This window comes from Chiloscyllium plagiosum, chromosome 16 (assembly GCF_004010195.1).
Source record: "Chiloscyllium plagiosum isolate BGI_BamShark_2017 chromosome 16, ASM401019v2, whole genome shotgun sequence".
In the NCBI taxonomy this organism is placed as follows: domain Eukaryota; kingdom Metazoa; phylum Chordata; class Chondrichthyes; order Orectolobiformes; family Hemiscylliidae; genus Chiloscyllium; species Chiloscyllium plagiosum.
Window position 1 is genome coordinate 29785175 of NC_057725.1, and position 19627 is coordinate 29804801.

The 19627-nt window shown below is 42.8% G+C and overlaps 1 protein-coding gene across 15 annotated transcripts in view; it reads right to left on the bottom strand.

Moving 5' to 3' along the window:
* The window catches only part of LOC122557729 (F-actin-monooxygenase MICAL2-like), a 174847-nt gene that overhangs the window by 52650 nt on the left and 102570 nt on the right, over positions 1-19627 (bottom strand). For all 15 annotated transcript variants that reach the window (XM_043705670.1, XM_043705666.1, XM_043705669.1 and 12 more), the window contains exons 3-7: positions 17759-17966; positions 17116-17232; positions 5845-5946; positions 1839-1994; positions 652-752 (exon numbers count right to left, since the gene is read on the bottom strand). In XM_043705670.1, coding sequence (XP_043561605.1) covers positions 652-752; positions 1839-1994; positions 5845-5946; positions 17116-17232; positions 17759-17966 — 684 coding nt within the window. The remainder of the gene's footprint in view (positions 1-651; positions 753-1838; positions 1995-5844; positions 5947-17115; positions 17233-17758; positions 17967-19627) is intronic.

The window sequence follows — 19627 nt, forward strand, 5'->3', positions numbered from 1 at the left end:
GAGATGTGGGGAGAGTGAGACACGCATGGGGATGAGGGGGAGATGTATTGGGGAGATGGTGGGGAGTGAGGTGCGGCCGGGGCAGTCAGAGAGGGGAGGCAGACAAGGAAAATGGAAACAAAAAGAAAGGAGTGAGAATAAGAAAGAATTCACATGTGCCCAGTAGCAAGGAAAAAAGTGAAAGCAATATTGTGTGAAGCCTGTGCAAGAGGGACAGAAACAATGTGCAAGCCAATGAGAGTGCAAAATAGCACTCCTATGTGATTGTAAATAGTAATTTCACTGTGGGGCAGGGTGAGGTGGGCTTTCTGAATACAGCTGATTTTGTGTTAATGCACTGGGATCAAGAAAGCTTTCCCTGAGCCTGTGTTTCCACTGTCAAGATTGGATCATGTTGTGGACTTGGCACAATTGTGGGATCAGAGTCAAAAAGTGTGGTGCTTGAAAAGCACAGCGGGTCAGGCAGCATCCGAGGAGCAGGAGAATCGATGTTTTGGGTATAAGCCCTTCATCAGGAATGGGATCAGACAGGAGGATAAGTGAAACCTTTGATAATTTTGGACTGTGAGCCCCAGTTCGTGCTGGAAGATAGGGTCACCATTACATTCTTCACACAGAACCCAACAACCCCCAAGGGAGAGTTACACCTACATTGACAATCACTCCTTTGTCCAGCAAGCTCTGTTTTTTTGCTGTCATTACAAAGTAATGGGTATTATCCTTATAATAAACAATATTCTCCAGATCAATTCCTGAAAAAAAAGCAGAAAATTCAACATTAGAACTGTGTAGGACTTTTCAAAAGTCAAGTCACTCTCAAGATCAATTTCACCACGGAAACTGTTCACACAGAAACAGGAGGGCGCCATTCAGCCCTTAGGCATGTTGCCACATTCAACTTGATTGACTCCTTATCTTAATTCCACTTACCTGGTTTAATTCCTTAACTCAAAATGATTCAATCCCTCAAATTTGTTTTGTTTGACAATAGTTGATCTGTCACCTTTGCTCCATACTCTACAGACTAGGCTTCTACCGTTGGCGCTCAGAAGATTAAGAGATGGCTAATTGAAACATACAAGATCATGGGGAGGGTGTTCGGGGCAGCGAGGGGTCTTGACAAGAGAGATGTGGAGAGGACGTTTCCTCTTACAGGGATATCTAGAACTTGGATTCACTCTTTAAAATTCAGGTGTTGGTCATTTACAACAGAAACTGGGCAATTTTGTTTATCTCAAAAAAGATTCAGGAACTTTGGAAGCAAGAACAAAAATTGCCAGAAAAGCTCAGCGGATCTGGCAGCATCTGTGCAGAGAAATCAGAACCATTCTGAAGAAGGGTCATTGGAACCGAATCATTAACTCTGATTTCTCTCCACTGATGATGCTGGATATGCTGAGCTTTTCCAGCAATTTCTGGTTTTGTTTTTGATTGACAGCATCTGCAGTTCTTTCGGCCTTTATTCAGATTCTTTGGAACCCTCTTCCAGAAAGGAGGCAGATTCCTTGAATATTTTTAAGACAGCCATGATCATATTGAATGGGACAGCAGACTCAAGGGGCTGAATGGCCTATTCTTGCTCCTTGTTCATATGTTTGAATGCCTTCCACAGACCCCGTCATCCTGCTGCAGGGATGAGAGGTGGATTTCGCTGTGTAAAAGACGGTGGAATTTGAAGCTGTTGACCAGTATAGAAAGTTAGACTGCTGTGGTTATCAGGAGGGTAGCACAGCCAGAGAACTGAAACTTTCACTTTCACTCCACCCGAAGTATCGTCTCATGTTTTTGTCACAAGACTGTTTAGTTTGGAGTGCCTTGTGAGGTAGGTCAACACCCACCTGTTTCCTCCTTCAAATCCTGGAAGAATTTCTGATTGAAGATGAAAGCGACGCCGCTAATTTCCTCGACTTTTGCCTCGGCTGTTGTGTTTCGGTTGATGAAGTTGGCAGTGATGGCGATGGCCAGTTTCCCACGGAACTCTTTTCTTCTAAAGCCTGAAATATATTATCACAGCTGTTTCAACAGAAACAAGCCCTATCCCATAACTTTTACAGATGCTTTTATTTTATTGCTCTCTTAAACACGTTTAATGTGTTAGGATAGACTACTTTCATTAGTATTTGACACTATTTGCGACAGCAGATAATTCAAAATCAAATCTGGACAGCAGCTTGATTTGCTTCATTTTGACAAATCTGTAATTGTCCGTGTGACACTTGGAAGCAGAACACGTTCCTGGCACCTGGTGTTAGCATCTCCAGATCAGACTGCATTAAAGGTAGAGCTACAGGTTGCTCAGTGCTGTCTGAAACTCAATTTCAGATTTACTGCTAAGTTCCTGCTGCATAATTTGTTTGTGTGCATGTGTGAGTATGAGAGTTTGAAAACATGAGTGAGAGAAAATCACAGAAAAAAAAACGAGAGAGAAAAAAATGCGGCAACTCATGACTAAGAGACAAATAGAAACCCAAATAGAGACAGTGAATGATGAAAAACTCAAAAAGGATTGCACTTTGTTGCAAATTATTATCAGTCTGTGTCCTGGAACATTGAATCAATTGCAGCTTTCTCGTAATGAAAACCTAGATCATTCTGTCCCCAATAGGCTTTGTTCTTAAGTGGAACACCTCATTGCTCTCTATAAGAATGACTCGCCATTTCAATGAACCACCTTATTACCACCCCAACATTTCTGTCATAGGTCTGTTACAGGGAAGCTCAACACAAGCTGAAGGAACAGCACCTCATATTCCATTCAGGCACTTCACTGCCTTCAGGACACAACATTGAGTTCAACAACTTGCTGAACACCATCCTCCATTTTGATTATCATACCCCCTGCCTCTCCCAACCCCTGCATCTTGTTTGTGTCTTGTTTACTTTGCTCTCAGCAGAACGGAGCTATTTTCTCCGTTCATGCCTATCGCTCACACCTATTTGATAGCTGAATCACTCCTTCACCACCATTAGCACTCCCTTTGTCTTTTGCTGTGGACTTCCTTACCATCTGTTTCACAAGTTCCTCTCCGCCTTTGACAACATAAAGACCATCTTTTCCAACTGCATTCAGTTCCGATATCTTTGTATACGAAATGCTAACTCTGTTTCCCTCTCCCTCTGCTGAGTTTCTCCAGCATTTTCTGTTGCTCTTTTTATTGAATTCTTGCATTGCCAGTGTTTTGCTTTTATCCTTCATATTTGGGTCAGGAGTGGGTTTAAACATCAAGTCAGGGGCTGTCATTGGACTGGTTAGCTACAGAACTTGCTGAAACAGCGAGGGAACTGAACAGTCTACAGCACAGCTATGCCTGTGTTCATCCAACCTTGGCAGCCCTTCAAGATGAATCCTTGGTTGTCCTTCCACATCTAATCAACACATCTCCCAGACACAAAATGAACAAAACTGTTTAATTCTTTTCTTTTCAGTGCAAACGTCTTTTGCTTCAAGTTGACAAAACATTTCTTTTAAAGAGTTTATACTTGGCATGAAATTGATCATGAAATAAAGAATGAAAATGGGAAGGGAAATAAAACTTGACCTCTCTGAATATCTCTTATAGATTCATTCAGCACAGAAACAGAACATTCGGTCCAACTTACCCTGCGCCAACCAGACATCCCAATCTGACCTAAACCTATTTGCCAGCATTTGACCTGGATTCCTCCAAGCCCTTCTTAATCATTTACCCACCCAGTTACCTTTTAAATATTGTAATTGTTCTCAATGAAATTTAGGAGATGGTTCCAGATTTTTATTGACATTTCATTTGAAGAAGTGCTCCCTAATTTTACTCAAACTGCCAAACTTTAATGTTAAAGCAACAAATGCTCATAATTCTGGCATATAGTTTGACCATCAGATGAACTTCCAACTTCATATGCTTTCCATCATCCTGCCTCTATTCCTGTAGCATTGTCCAACTCCACCCCATCCTTATTCCATCCACAGCTGAAATTCTCATCTGTGCCTTTGTTACAGCTAGACGTGACTATTCCAGTACTTTCTTGGCTGATTTCCCATCTTCTATTTTCCATAAATTTGAATTCACCTAAAACACTCCTGCCTATGTCTTAACCCACACCAAATCCTATTCACACATCGCCCGTGTACTTGCTGACCTGCACTGGCTCTATTCCTTGTTTTTTTTTATGCTTCCATGGCCTCCCTCAGCTCTATTTATGTAACCTCCTATAGCCACATCACCCTCCCCAACCTGTAGCTGCCTGAGGCCTGAGCTCTGGAATTGCCTCCTCAGACCTTTCTGCTCACTTTTCTCCTTTAAGGGGCTCCTTCAACTTACTTTTTTGGCCAAGCCGCTGATGTAATGTCCCCTTATGTGATCCAGTGTCAAAATTGTTTGACAGCACAACTATGGAGTATCTTGGGACATTTTGTTATAATTTAATTCCAGATTTCCCAATGGAAATATTTTCTCTTACTACACTATCAAATCCTTCAGTCATTTTAAACAAAGGAAATTTGCTGTCAATAAGAGGTCTTCTTTATAATAGGGTGGACCCTATGGAACATCATCGTGCAAGGTTGCCTTTCAGGCTGGAGGTCCATGACTAGTGGTGTTCCGCAGGAATCTGTACCGAGACCTCTACTGTTTTGTAATTATATAAATGACTCAGATGAAAATGTAGATGGTTAGGTTAGTAAGTTTACAGAAGTAACAAAGACCAGTATAGAAGGTTGTCAAAGGATTCAGAGGGATATAGATCAGTTGCAGATATGGACGGAGAAATGGCAGATGGAGTTTAATCCGGGTAAGTGTGAGGTGCACTTTGGGAGATGAAATGTTAAGGAAAAGTATACAGTTAATAGCAGGACCCTGAACAGCATTAATGTACAGAGGGATCTTGGGGGTCAAGTCCATAGCTCCCTGAATGTGGCCATGGAAGTCGATAGGGTGATAAAGAAGGTGTATGGTATACTTGGCTTTATTGGTCAGGGAACTGAGTACAAGAGTCAGGATGTCATGTTGCAGCTTTAAAAGACTTTGGTTAGGCCACACTTAAGAGTCACCAATTCTGGTCACCACATTACAGGAAGGATGTGGAGGGTGCAGAAGAGGTTTACCATGGTGCAGCCGATATTAGAGAGTATGAGCTATAAGGAGAGGCTAGAAAAACTCGGGTTGTTTTTCTCTTGAGCGGTGGAGGCCGAGGGGAGACTCGATACAAGTCTATAAAGTTATGAGTTGCACAGACAGGGTTGGCAGTCAGAATATTTTTCCCCCAGAGTTGGAATGTCTAAAACTAGAAGGCACTCATTTAAGGTGAGAGGAGGAAAATTAAAAGGAGATGTGAGAGGCAAGTTTTTTTACGCAGAGTGTGGTAGGAGTATGGAACATGCTGCCAGGGTGATGGTAGAGGCAGATACGATAGGAGCGTTTAAGAGACTTTTAGATAAGCACACAAATATGAAAGAAATGGAGTGATTTAGACAAAGGGCAGGAAGAAGGAATTTGTTTAATTTGGCATCATGTTTGGCACAACATCATGGGCGGAAGGGTCGGTTCCTGTGCTGTACAGTTTTGTGTTCTATATTCATTGCTGAATACAACACTGAGCATCAATTTTATTCTCCTCCTTCATTCCACTGATACCATTGGAAGGGACCAAGAAGGGGTATTTAAAAAGACAGAAAAAGGGAGACAGGAGGAGAGACTAGGCAAAAACGAAAGAGAGAAAGAGACATAGAGATAGAGAAGGAAGGAGATAAGAAGAGAGAGATAGAGAAACAGATAGATAAACAGAAAGTGATCAGAAGAGAGATAAAGGGAAAGTGAAAATGAAGGGAAAGGTGATAGCGAGCAATCTTTGTTAAAGATTTGTCACCTTGTAAACTGCTCCTTCGCCCATCTGCACCAACAATAACATCGAAGGTAAAGTCTGAGACGGGGTGATCACTGGGCCGCACCTCTGCTCGCCATCCTGGTCCTACATTCAAGTGTGGGATAATTAGTTAAATTGGCAAATGCAGTATTCCATTGTTATAGAACTATACACTTTAATATGATTTGTAACTTTTAAATAGTCCCCATCAACATTCAGTGGTCCTCTTCATTGTGTTGACACATTCAAAGGCTTGAAGATTAAAATGTTCAATGGACTTTTAAAATATTTTTGCTAATATGACTAGTTGATAAAACAATAAAAAAAAATCTGGATGTACCAAAGTAATTTAGTTTTGTAAGGAAAGAGCAACTCAGAGTCACCAATGACAAAACACTTGACTGGATTAATCTTGTAAATATAGCAGCAACAAACAAAGGTGAGAAGCTGGAAATTCTCTGCTGAATAACATCTTCTGACTCCCCAGAGCCTGTCCACCCCCTACAAGGGACATGTCAGGAGTGTGATGGAACTCTGTTGATTTGACTGGATGAGCACAGCTCTGATAACCCTCAAGAAACTTTAAATCATCCAGGACATTTTTTTAAAAATGCATTCATGGAAATTCATATCATAACACACTGGCTTGAAACAATATCCCTTCATTGTTGCTGGGTCAGAATCCTAAGGTCTATCCCTAACAGCACTGTGAATGGACCTATACCAGCTGGACTGAACAGTCCACCACCACCTTCTCAAGTACAAATAGTCAGGTGCAATAAAATCTGTTCTTGTTACATCCCATAATTATATAAAATTGCTATTAATGTAGATTCTCAGTATACTTACAAGAGAAAGATTAGACCCTAGCAGACATTTTCTCAAATCCTTCATATTGATCCATAAATGTAATAATTAACTCTATAATAATGTAGCAAGCTATGTTACTGGACTATTCATGCAGAAAACTTGAGTTTAAACACCATCTTGCATTTTGAGAATTCGATGGATAAAATCTTGAATAACAAACTGGGTATTAGTAAAAGTGACTATGAGCTGTGGATCATTGTAAAACCTGAACTAATTCATTCGAGTCTGTTTAGGGAAAGAGGTGCTGTCCTTACCCAGTCTGTATCTAAAGTGGTTCCAGCCCTATGTTAAAAGGAATAATTCTTAACTGCCCCTTTTGAAGTGATCTAACAACATACCCAGCAGCATCAAATCTGCCGTCAGAAGTTTAAGAAGATAGCTCCCTTCAGCTCTCAGGTCATTGAGCAGAGTGCAATAAACATCACCTTCGCTTGCAACAGGCACATCAGAGAATTATGCTTATAAAATTGACAAAATTCACTGTGTGGTCTCTAATTAACATTTTTCACAGCAAATGAAAATCTAGAATTTTCTCCTTTGTTTAGTGAACAGTTAAATCTTTCCTCCTTTCTAATGAAGTCCACATTCTAATGCAAACTGAGTAAAGGAGGTGTAAGAGGTTAACTAATCAACAAAGCAGTGTTTATATTCATTACTTTGTTTAAATTATGTGGAATGGACTCCTGGGCAGTTATTGCACTGATGATTTGTGGACACACAGTGTCAGACTTGATTTGAAGTGTGTGCTAGAAACTCTGACAAACTTGAAGTGGCCACTCAGAACATCAAGGCAGTTTGGATGGGCCGTTAGCTGACATTCTTGGAGTGCCAGAAATACTTTCCAGGCGGTGACTATTATTATCTTTGAGAAAGTTATAATCAGGGCACAGTCGACCACTTTGGACTGAGCAGGAGACAAGCCCGGTTCCTATTTGCACATTTGCGATGCACTATACTTATCCAGTCGGAGATGAACATACTGAAAAAATTGAGACATGCAGTGCAGGTGAATTTCCTGCAAGTCCCACTGTCACACACTGAAACAGTTACTGTGGAACAAGTACCAAACTCAGCAAAGCTCTTTGGGCAGCATCTTGAAATGCCTCAAGGAGAGAGGTAGGGGAACACCACCTCCACTCAATCACAAGTGTTACTCATAATTGGAACTAGGTCACTGTTCCTTCATTGCTCCTGGGCTAATATTCCTGGAACTGCCTTCTTAGTAACATTCTAGATGTACCTACACCATAGGGACTGCAGCAGTTCGACAAATCGGCTCACCAACACCTTTGGAATTAGGGATGTATAAAAGCACCATTCACATCCTAAGAACCCTTTTCTAAAAGTACTAGATTTCAAATATGTAAAAGAATTTGAACTAAAGCAGCCCATTCCCTTTATACACTGTTGATTTTCTAAGTGTTTAATTGGGAGAGAGAGATGACGCTGTAGTTGTCATGTCACTGGACAAGTAATCCAGAGGCCTGGATTCATGCTTCAGAAATTCAAAATAAATACTGCAACTGCTGGAAATCTGAAATATAAACACAGAGAGTGTTGGCAAAACTCAGCAGGTCTGTCAGCAATTGTGGAGAAAGAAACCAGGTTAATGCTTCAAGTCCAGTATGAATCAGCTCCTTCTTCAGAAGAAGCAACTTCCATGTTTCTGGCCTGCCAGGAACAAAGTTAATTAGGGTGGTGGAGAGACTTTCCAAATTAACCTGTCTAAAGGTGGAGGCGAGACTTGAATTCAGGTCTCCTGGTTCAGAGGTAGGGACACTACAGCTACATCACAGGAGCTTGTTGCAGCAGTGATGGGAAAAGGCCCTTAACTGCTCATTTTATTGAACACTTAGAGGCCTTAATTGGCAGTGAGTCGGGGGGCCCAACCTTCCCACCCAGAATTTAATTTCTGACGGAGCAGGAACAGAGTAGCACCTCCCCACCTCATTGCCTGCCCTTCCTGCCATTCTCCCCATCATTTCTTTGGATGGGAAAATCCTGGAGTGAGATACTTAGGAACATCTGTGTGCCACAGGCGAGGCAACTGCCAAATGTTTATTCAACGGTAGGGAGATTACTTTCAGGGAAATATATACAGATTTTTAAAAAAAGATTTTAACTGAGCACCATGTACTCAATAAAGTTTGTAAACAAAAGTTTCCAACTTGAGGCCACTAAGACCTCTGACTCCATTTAACCTGTCTCTCTAAAGCACCAGAAGTCAAGAGTTCAACCCAAGCTACCTTCAATACTTGAAAATACTGTGTATGCTAGTAATCCAACATAAAAACCTGAAAATGCAGCAAATAGTCAGTGGGTCATTAATTCCATGATCGTATTTGTAACCTGGCTAAGTGAAAGTAACCATGAAGCTATCAGTTTGTCTTAAAGCTAATCCAATTCACAAAATTATTTATGACAATATTTCTCAAGTTTGTTGATGACACAAAACTGTGAGAGTGCTGAGGAAGCTGTAGAGAAGCTTCTAAGTAATTTATACAGTTAATCCCTTCTCCTTTTAAAGATTGGTTTCTCTAATATTTCCTCATTACTCAAATTAGGCTCATGGCTCATCTTTGTTGAATCTCCAGGGCTTGAATATTTTCCTTACATTTGAGCGAACAAATCTAGACATTGCACTGCAGGTGCAACGTGACCACAGCACAGACAGTACCAGGGTCAGAGGAGTATTCAGCACAAAAGGCTGCATTTGACCCATCATGGCCAAGTCAGCTCTTGGGAAGAACTATTCATTTGGTGCCATTCTGCTTTGTTCTGTCCCAATTGCCTATAAATTTCTCCCTTTTCAATATTTATCCAATTTTCTCAACCTGACTTTTTCCACTCTCTGCTGAGCCAGAAGGGGTAGTTAAAATCCTAATCCCGAGATTCAAGCACAGAATCTTGGCTGATGTTCCCAGTGCCACATTAAAGGTGTGTTGTATTGTCAAAGGATGAAACATTGAACAATCTGCACATTCAAAATGGATGTGGAATATCTAGGGGAACTATTAAGACAGTAGGTGAATGCTCTGTAGGGCTTTGAGCCAACATTTAGGTTTCAATCAGTAATATCAGGTTATCTGACCATTACCAGAATGCTGTTTGTGGAATCATGATGTGTACAAATTGGCCGCCATACTTCCAGGGACTCAACTTCAAAAAAATGTGCTTAATTGGCTATAAAATACTTTGAGATATCGTGGAGTCATGAAAGGAAGTACAAAATTGCAAGTTCTGCCTTATTTTGGGGATCGTGGATGGCACAGAAAATGATAGCTCTGGTGAATTTGTATAAAGAACGAAGATTGCTGCATGAATGGAAGGTTCAGTAGGTGAGCTGTAGAAGGGAACTGTCTGGGTTTGTCCTGACGTCTCTCTCCAGACATTTGTACAGAGGCGAGTCAGTAAGGGAAATGCCTTACTGTGGACTGAGAAACATGCAGCACTAAAACATAATAGTATAAGTGAAGAATGCTTGATGAGTTTATCAAGATACTTTGAACACTGTGTTTTTGAGCATAATTAACGTGTATGGATAAGGTTAATGTATACTTGATCATAAGTACATCATGTTGTTGTGATTCAATGTAACAAATGGAGGGTTTTAGATGACACTAGCAGCACAGACGATGAAACAGATACCCTGACGTGCGTCACAATTTCTTTACAGAAGGCAATGAGTGCCCATGGAGAGACAGTAACAAGGATTTTTTAAAAACAGCTCAAGGCACAAGTTGGAATTCTATGCTTCAATATATAGATCGGGCTTGTATTCCCTTGAGGTTAGAAGATTGTGAGATGGGAGTGATTAAATTCAGGCGTTCAACATTATAATGGATTCAGCAGAATTGATAAAGAGCAACCATAAATAAGGAAACTAGAATGGGGTGGGGGGGGGGGGATCACAGTGTCTGTACCGGTTCTTTCTGTCTGCAAAGAACAAAGATTATATCAAAGAGCATATCCCTTGCTCTGTTCACAACAGAGAGGTACTGAGCATGCCCAACCATGATCATGTACACACAAAACTCAAAACACTATGCTCAATATGTGATGATTCTGAAACGAGACAATAATTGCTGAATGATCCTCACTGTGCAAAGAATTATACTGACAACTATTCTAGGATGGTCAGTCAGGCTCACAATGTGATACAATGTACAGAACGAACACTGCATACAGTAATATCCAGAGGCATATTCTTTGCAAACAGAAAGCACATGTACAGAAGTTCTGCCTATTTCAACTCAACAAAACAGGTGACCAACATTCTTTGGTTAATTTCTCAGAGTAGAACCTTGATCAAAAGAGTCAACCTGCCTGTCTTAAAATTTAAACAAATTGGCAGTTATAGAGTCGGAGTCATAGAGATGTACAGCATGGAAACAGGCCCTTCAGTCCAACCCATCCATGCCGACCAGATATCCCAACACAATCTAGTCCCACCGGGCCCATATCCCTCCAAACCCTTCCTATTCATACACCCATCCAAATGCCTCTTAAATGTTGCAATTGCACCAGCCTCCACCACTTTCTCTGGCAGCTCATTCCATACACATACCACCCTCTGCGTGAAAAAGTTGTCCCTTAGGTCTCTTTTATATCTTTCCCCTCACACCCTAAACCTATGCCCTCTAGTTCTGGACTCCTCGACCCCAGGGAAAAGACTTTGCTTATTTACCTTATCGATGCCCCTCATAATTTTGTAAACCTCTATAAGGTCACCCCGCAGCCTACGACGCTCCAGGGAAAACAGCCCCAGCCTGTTCAGTTTCTGCCCATAGGTCAAATCCTCCAACCCTGGCAACATTCTCGTAATTCTTTTCTGAACCCTTTCAAGTTTCACAACATCTTTCCGATAGGAAGGAGACCAGAATTGCACGCAATATTCCAATAGTGGCCTAACCAATGTCCTGTACAGCCACAATATGACCTCCCAACCCTTGTACTCAATACTCTGACCAATAAAGGAAAGCATGCCAAATGCCTTTTTCACTATCCTATCTACCTGCGACTCCACTTTCAAGAAGCTTTGAACCTGCACTCCAAGTTCTCTTTGTTCAGCAACACTCCCTAGGACCTTACCATTAAGTGCATAAGCCCAGCTAAGATTTGCTTTCCCAAAATGCAGCACCTCACATTTATCTGAATTAAACTCCATCTGCCACTTCTCGGTCTGTTGGCCCATCTGGTTAAGACTCTGTTGTAATCTGAGGTAACCCTCTTCGCTGTCCACTACACCTCCAATTTTGGTGTAATCTACAAACTTACTAACTGTACCTCTTCTGCTCGCATCCAAATCATTTATGTAAATGACAAAACGTAGAGGGCCCAGCACGTATCCTTGTGGCACTCCACTGGTCACAGGCCTCCAGTCTGAAAAACAACCCTCCACCACCACCCTCTCTCTTCTACCTTTGTGCCAGTTCTTTATCCAAATGGCTAGTTCTCCCTGTATTCCATGAGATCTAACCTTGCTAATCAGTCTCCCGTGGGGAACCTTGTCGAACGCCTTACTGAAGTCCATATAGATCACATCTACCATTCTGCCCTCATCAATCCTCTTTGTTACTTCCTCAAAAAACTCAATCAAGTTTGTGAGACATGATTTCCCATGCACAAAGCCATGTTGACTATCCCTAATCAGTCCTTGCCTTTCCAAATACATGTACATCCTGTCCCTCAGGATTCCCTCCAACAATTTGCCCACCACCGACGTCAGGCTCACTGGTCTATAATTCCCTGGCTTGTCCTTACCACCCTTCTTAAACAGTGGCACCATGTTAGCCAACCTCCAGTCTTCCAGCACCTCACCTGTGACTATCGATGATACAAATATCTCAGCAAGAGGCCCAGCAATCACTTCTCTAGCTTCCCACAGAGTTCTAGGGTACACATGATCATGTCCTTTATCTGCCAGTGATTATCAAACTAGCGAATTCTCCACTTGCCAATCAATCATCACTTTTTCTCTCATACAGTATAAATTATGTTTTCCTTTTTATTGACATTTCTTGAGAATTGTCCTAAGGAGTGCAAGATGTAAATATTTGGCAAAACGTGTCTTTGTTTTCGGAAATATGAAAATCTCATGTCCTAAAAAATCTGAAAAGACAAAACTGGTTTCAGTAAACATGACTGTGAAGCTGTCAAAAGCCAAATGATTTGTTCATGGCCTTTTAGAGAAGGAAACCAGTCATCCTTACATCACACCCCTTATTTGTGTGTTGTAGAGTCCTTTGCCGAATCCATCAGGAAGGATGTGAGTCTGAGAGGGGGGACTATTCCAGGCAGCAGAGGCCAGCAGGTCAAAGCCTCCCTGGACATGGATGACATTGTCATTTTCTGCTCAAATCCATGCCTGTGTGCAGACTCATGAGCATCTGTGCCTCAGGAGCCAAGGTAAAAGCAAGACTATGTTCCTTGGGAATTGGGCTGACTGATCCTTTATCCCCTTTACCCTCAGGTCAGATTATCTGAAGATGATGGGAATAGGGTTCAGGGGGCCAGGGCATGCGCAAAGTGCCAGGAGGAGTACATTACCAAGGTCAAGGTGGGGCAGTAACTGGGCTTTTGGGAGCTCCATCCCTTTCCATCGCAGGGAAAAACTTGGTCATCAGGTGTGGGGCACTCTCTCATTGTATATGTGGCAGGTCTCAACCATTTCCAGAGCCTGAGCCATTGCCGTCACCCGAACCATCTTCAACTACATCTGGATATCTAAGATGAACCGTGTCCGCAGGGACACCTTGTACAAAGCTCTGAATAAATGGGCGAGAAACATACCCAACGCCATCCTCATACTGACGGCCAGCTTTGTGTACGGCTGCATCAAGCTGTGTGTAGATAAACATCAAGTGTCACTATGTACTGAGGTTCCCTGTCCCTGCAGTTGTGAAGGATGGGCCTGGCCTCACTGCCGCACAATGCTCCAAGTAGTTGGACCACTCTGTATCACCTGTCCTTTGTGGAAAAACTTGCAAAGAGAAACACCTTTGACCACAAGTCCATTAGGAAGTGGTCTGCACTGGGCATCCTCAAAACCCTGAGGGAAAAAGAGAGGGTGGGACCTGATGGTTGTTCCCTGAGCAGATTGTTTGGCAGAATGCCTCATCGCCAGATCTTACCAACAAACAGCAAGACATCACTTGGCTGGTGGTGAGAAGGGCACGACCTGCGAGATCCTTCATGAACACCCAGTCTGTCTGCACCACTGTGCACTACCCCGAATTGACTGCAGGGGTAGAGTCTGTCACACGTATCCTTCTGAAATGTGCCTTTGCAAAGGAAGTCTGGAGAAAGATGCAATGGTTTTTGTTGAGGTTTGTCCCAAGCAATTTTATGTCACAGGACTCTGTGCTCTACAGGGTGTTCCCCAAGACGCACACCCAGACAAACATCAACTGTGCCTGGAGGACCATCAATTCAGTGAAAGGCGCTCTTTGGTCTGCTCAACAAGGAGTTGACCCTGACCAAGTATTCAGACTGGCACATTCCAAGGTCCAGGACTAAATGCTGAGGAACACGCTGAAGCTTGGGGCAGCTGCTGCCAAGGCGCAGTGGGGAAAGACCACCATCTTAGATCTTTCTGCTGAAGTTAAACATGGTTCCATTCAGTTATTGGAGCCCCCCCCCCCCCCACCCCCAACAAAGTGCCTGAAATATACGTAAATAGTATCTTGTGCAAGTAAGAAATGCCTTTGGCCTCTTTGTTGGATAGAGTCAAACTCCAATGTTTGTTTGTTTCTTCATATGCCACTGTATGGAACTGAACTGCTTCAGTGATTAAGTATGTATATAAAGATATTAAACTTCCCTGTGTATTAAATCCTTGATCAGCAGTTCAGGATGATAGCTCATTCTCGCTGGAAGACTATAAATGTTGGCCTTGTCAGTTAGGCCCATGTTTTGAGAATCATTTTAACAAAACACAGGTTTGCTGTCCTATAATTCTTCCTCTGTCTTGATATTTTAGCATCAGTTTATTTAGCACATTGGATCATTTATTTATATTGGAAACACAATAGCTGTTGTTATTAAACGCCATTAAAGACTCCGGGACCTGGTGTGATGAAAACAGAAGTTGGGTATATCAGTCACTGTTAAGGCAGCAGTCTTGCTTGGCATAATCCTGAAACCAGAGACCACTTGACCAATCAATCCTGTTGATGTTCACTTTTCAATTATATGATCAAGCAAAGTCCCCTATATTTAGTACTAGTTTTGTGGGGAAGTCAAGTTAACCTTATTACTTCTCATTCTTCACATATTTTAGGACGGTAAGTATGGAAATATTAACAATTTGACCTTGGCAGGATGTGGAGCATCTCACAGGATTATTTCATGGTCCTCACATTATGTTGGCAACACCATTGGGTCCAATAGAATTTTCCATCATGGGCCTGTTTCTGTGCTGTACAGCTCTATGACTACATGACTCTACTGAATGACCTGAAGTCCAAACTGAAGAAAACTTTTCAACTGGCAAAAGAACTGGGAGGGGATGAAATATATTCATTAATGCTGCTGGTTGTTAATAGGTGGAATGCATTTTCGGAAAGTGCAATGGAAACTGATTTGATAATGACTTTCAAACAGGAACTGGATAAATATTCAAAAAGGAAATACAGTAATTGCTCTAATTTTGTAGCTATTTCAAAGAACTTATGCAGACATGATGGGCCAAATGGCCTCCTCTTGCACTTTAAGATTCTATCATGCTAAGTTCACATATTGGCGTGTCATGATTTGGAGATGCCGGTGTTGGACTGGGGTGTACAAAGTTAAAAATCACACAACACCAGGTTATAGTCCAACAGGTTTAATCGGAAGCACACTAGCTTTCGGAGCGACGCTCCTTCATCAGGTGACAACCACCTGATGAAGGAGCGACGCTCCGAAAGTTAGTGTGCTTCCAATTAAACCTGTTGGACTATAACCTGGTGTTGTGTGATTTTTTACTATTGGAGCGTAGCACGTTAAAACTGCAATTTTTAGATACAAAGTAAAGGCCATTAATTCTCCCATACTTTGATACCAACCTTTGATCTCTGGATTTGCAAGGTAATCAAAAAGTAATCACATTTCTAAACTATGATATCTCAAGGTTAACATCTGATGCATAGCCAATGATGTAATGTAGGAAACATGCCAACTCGCACACAGTAGTAACAACAGTAATGAGATAATGACCAGGTAATTGGGTCTTTCATAAAAACTGGAAGAACTGTGTATTCTGTAAATCCGAAATAAAAGCAGAAATTGCTGGAAAAGCTCAGCAGGTCTGGCAGCATCTGTGAAGAGAAATCAGAGTTAACATTTCAGGTTGGGTCACCGGACCAGAAACGTTAACTCTGATTTGTCTTCACAGCTGGTGCCAGACCTACAGAGCTTTTCCAGCAACTTCTGCTTTTGCTTCTGAATTAGGTCTTTGAATTTGATTTGATTTATTATTGTCATGTGTACTGAGGTACACTGAAAAATGCTGTCTTATGTGCAGAGAGAGATCAACATTAACATAAGAGAGGTCCATTCAAAAGCCTGATAGCAGTGGGGAAGAACGTTCTTGAATCAGTTTGTATGTGATTCTTTTATATCTTCTGCGTGATGGAAGAGAGAATAACCAGGGTGGGAGGGGTCTTTGATTGTGTTGGCTGCTTTCCCAATGCAGAGTGAAGTACAGATGAAGTCAATAGATGGGAGGCTATTTTGGTGATGGACTGGGCTGTATGGGCCAGGGATAACTTCTTTGAAATAATGCCATGGAATTTTTTTATATCTACTCAAGCAGGCAGATGATGGCTCTGAAAACCAGATCACCAACAGAGCAGTGCTCTCTCAGGATCTCACTGCAGTGTCAGCTTTAATTTCAGTACTCAAGATCTGGAGTAGGTCTTGAATCCAGAATCTAATGATTCAGAGGCAAATGGGCTACCAACTGAGCTACAGCTGACACTGCAATTCGATTGGGTTGACCATAGGGGAGTAGTAGCTAGCCTCAGTGCATCGTAGACTATGGAAAACAGTCCCACAGTCTGTGTGTGCAGCCTGACTATGCCACCAGGACAAGGGTCTTGTGGAAACCCTGAAGCAGAAGTTGCTGGAAAAGCCTGCCATGGTTAATTTGCTTGCATAGTCTGGGCAGCATGCTTATTATGCAAGGACCTAGGATTATGATATTAGTTGTCACTTGGAGAGCTGACAGGGAGCTGGTTCGTGTTGCGAGGGGTGGGAACGTTGGGGAGATGGAGAAAGAGGTGAAGCAGAGTGAGCGAGAGAAAGAGTGAGAGAGAGAGAGAGAGAGAGAGAGAGAGAGAGAGAGAGAGAGAGAGAGAGAGAGAGAGAGAGAGAGAGAGAGAGAGAGAAAGAAAGAAAGTAAGAAAGAAATTACAAACTTACTTGGGCTTTCCTGATCCTCGGAGGGCTCCAGTAACTGCACAAACTCCACGTTCACTTGGATCTCCACACCGAGTAATAATGCTACTTTAACCAGTATGAGCTGTAGCTGCCGAATACCTAACAACACAACAGTGAAACAGGAACAACGTTAGAGGGCTCTGGGAATCGAGCAGGCTGGATAGAATTATGCGAAAAACTCTTTGCAAGAGATATCTGGACAGCCCGGTAGCTCAGTGGTTAGCATTGCTGCAACACAGTGTCAGGGACCTGGGTTCGATTCCAGCCTCACACGACAGTCTGTGCAGAGTTTGCACATTCTCCAGGTGTTCTGGTTTCCTCCCACAATCCAAAGGTGTGCAGGTTGGGTATACTGACCATGTTAAATTGCACACAGTGTGCAGGGATTTGCAGGCTAGTTGGATTAGCTATGGGAAATGCAAGGTTACAATAGAGGGGTGGTTCTTGGTGGCATGCCCTTCAGAGGGTTGGTGCGGACTCAATGGGCCGAATGGCCTATTTCCACACTAACGATTCTGCGTGATGGGTGTTGTGTCATCCAGTGACTTCTCTTTAAGTCATTTCCAATGCTTTAAGATGGGAGCTAGAGGTTAGTTATCAAGTGAGAGTTCTGGAAGGTACTTACTAATGTGATCTATTGCTCCTGCACAGAACTTGCCATAAAATTTCTTCGCAGCCAGAGAACGCAGGTCATGAATGGTGTATGGCCACAAGTGCAAGACATTATTTCTGGCAAAGGTCTCCCTCTTCTCTATCACCACCACTTTGCAGCCCAGGAAAGCCAGTTCAATGCTGGTGCGTAGACCACAAGGACCTGCTCCGATTATCAAACACTAAAAACAGAAACAGAGCCATCAGTAAAAACAGCAAGGCAGATGGGCCTAGGTTAAAGGGGAGAAAAAATGATGTGAGAAAAGCACAGTGGAAAATAAACAGAGAGAGAGGGAGTGACAAAAAGAGACTGAGAAAGAGATTGATTGAAAAAAAGTGAGAGAGATAAAGGCAGAGGAAAGGAGGAGGATGTTTAAGTGGGAAAAAGGAAAGGAAAGAGCAGATCGGAAGAACAAAAGAAAATGACAAACATGCATTTATTTAATCCCTTACACTGTATACAGCCTTGTGAGAAGGTAGGAGATGAATCAGATTGTATGCTGATTCAGAGAGCACCTCTGGGCCACCCGGACGAACCAACCCAACCAACCTGTGGCACAGCATTTCAACTCCCCCTCCCACTCCACCGAGGATATGCAGGTCATTGGACTCATCCACCGCCAAACCACAACAACCCGACGGTCGGAGGAGGAGCGTCTTATCTTCCGACTGGGAACCCTCCAACCGCAGGGGATGAACTTGGACTTCACCAGTTTCTTCATCCCCCCTCCCCCCACCTTGTCTCAGCCGGATCCCTCCAGCCCGGCACCGCCTTCCTGACCTGCAGTCTTCTTCTTGACCTCTCCGCCTCCATCCTACTCCGACCTATCACCCTCACCTTGACCTCTTTCCACCTATCACATTTCCAACTCCCCTCCTCCAAGTCCCTCCTCCCTACCTTTTATCTTCTCCTGCTGAACACTCTCTGCTCATTCCTGAAGAAGGGCCTGTGCCCGAAACGTCGAATCTCCTGTTCCCTGGATGCTGCCTGACCTGCTGTGCTGTTCCAGCAATAAAGTTTCAAATCAGATTGTATGTCAGGAGATCCCACAAAAAGCAGTGAAGTCTTTTTTATTTAGGGACAGTGGCTGGGGTTAACTACAGGTTAGGATATTGGGAAGAATTCCCCTGCTCTTCCCCACCATGATATTATAGGGTCCTTTGCCTTCAGGAGACGGTAGATGAGACCTGTTTTAAAGGCTCATTCGGCAGTTTGCAATTCACATCAGAGTTGACCCTCTGACAGAGTAAGGACTCCACCCCAGGGCCTTGGCCAAAATCTCTGCCACAATCAACATGATATTATCACTTGCTGATTGTAGGAAGTGCTATGACGACATTTGCTGCTATGCTTTCTACACAGCTACATTGATTCCACTTTGAAAGTACTTTATTGACCAAACTGCTTTGTGAGGGCCTCATAGGTGTCACGTGAATGCAAGTTCTTTCCTTCTGCTAACGCTGGGAGCTGATGGTCCCCAGAGCTGTTGGGAAGGTTGAAATCTGGAGGGAGGTGGGGACTTGGTCTAATATGCCTGCGAATCAAAGGACTGGATTTACTAGATTAGGTTGTGATCCCAACATTCTGGATCAGGAACCCGGACGTGGCTGTCGTTAGATGATCCACTGCAAACCTCTCAGAAAGGTCCTTCAGGAGCCTCATCCAATTAAGGGGAATGAGATGATTAGGGGGTTAGATAGGGTTGACAGTGTGAACCTTTTCCCGCGTATGGAGTCGGGTATTACAAGGTAGCTTTAAATTAAATTAAGGGGGGTAGATATAGGACTGAAGTTAGGGGTAGGTTCTTCACTCAGCGAGTCGTAAGTTCATGGAATGCCCTGC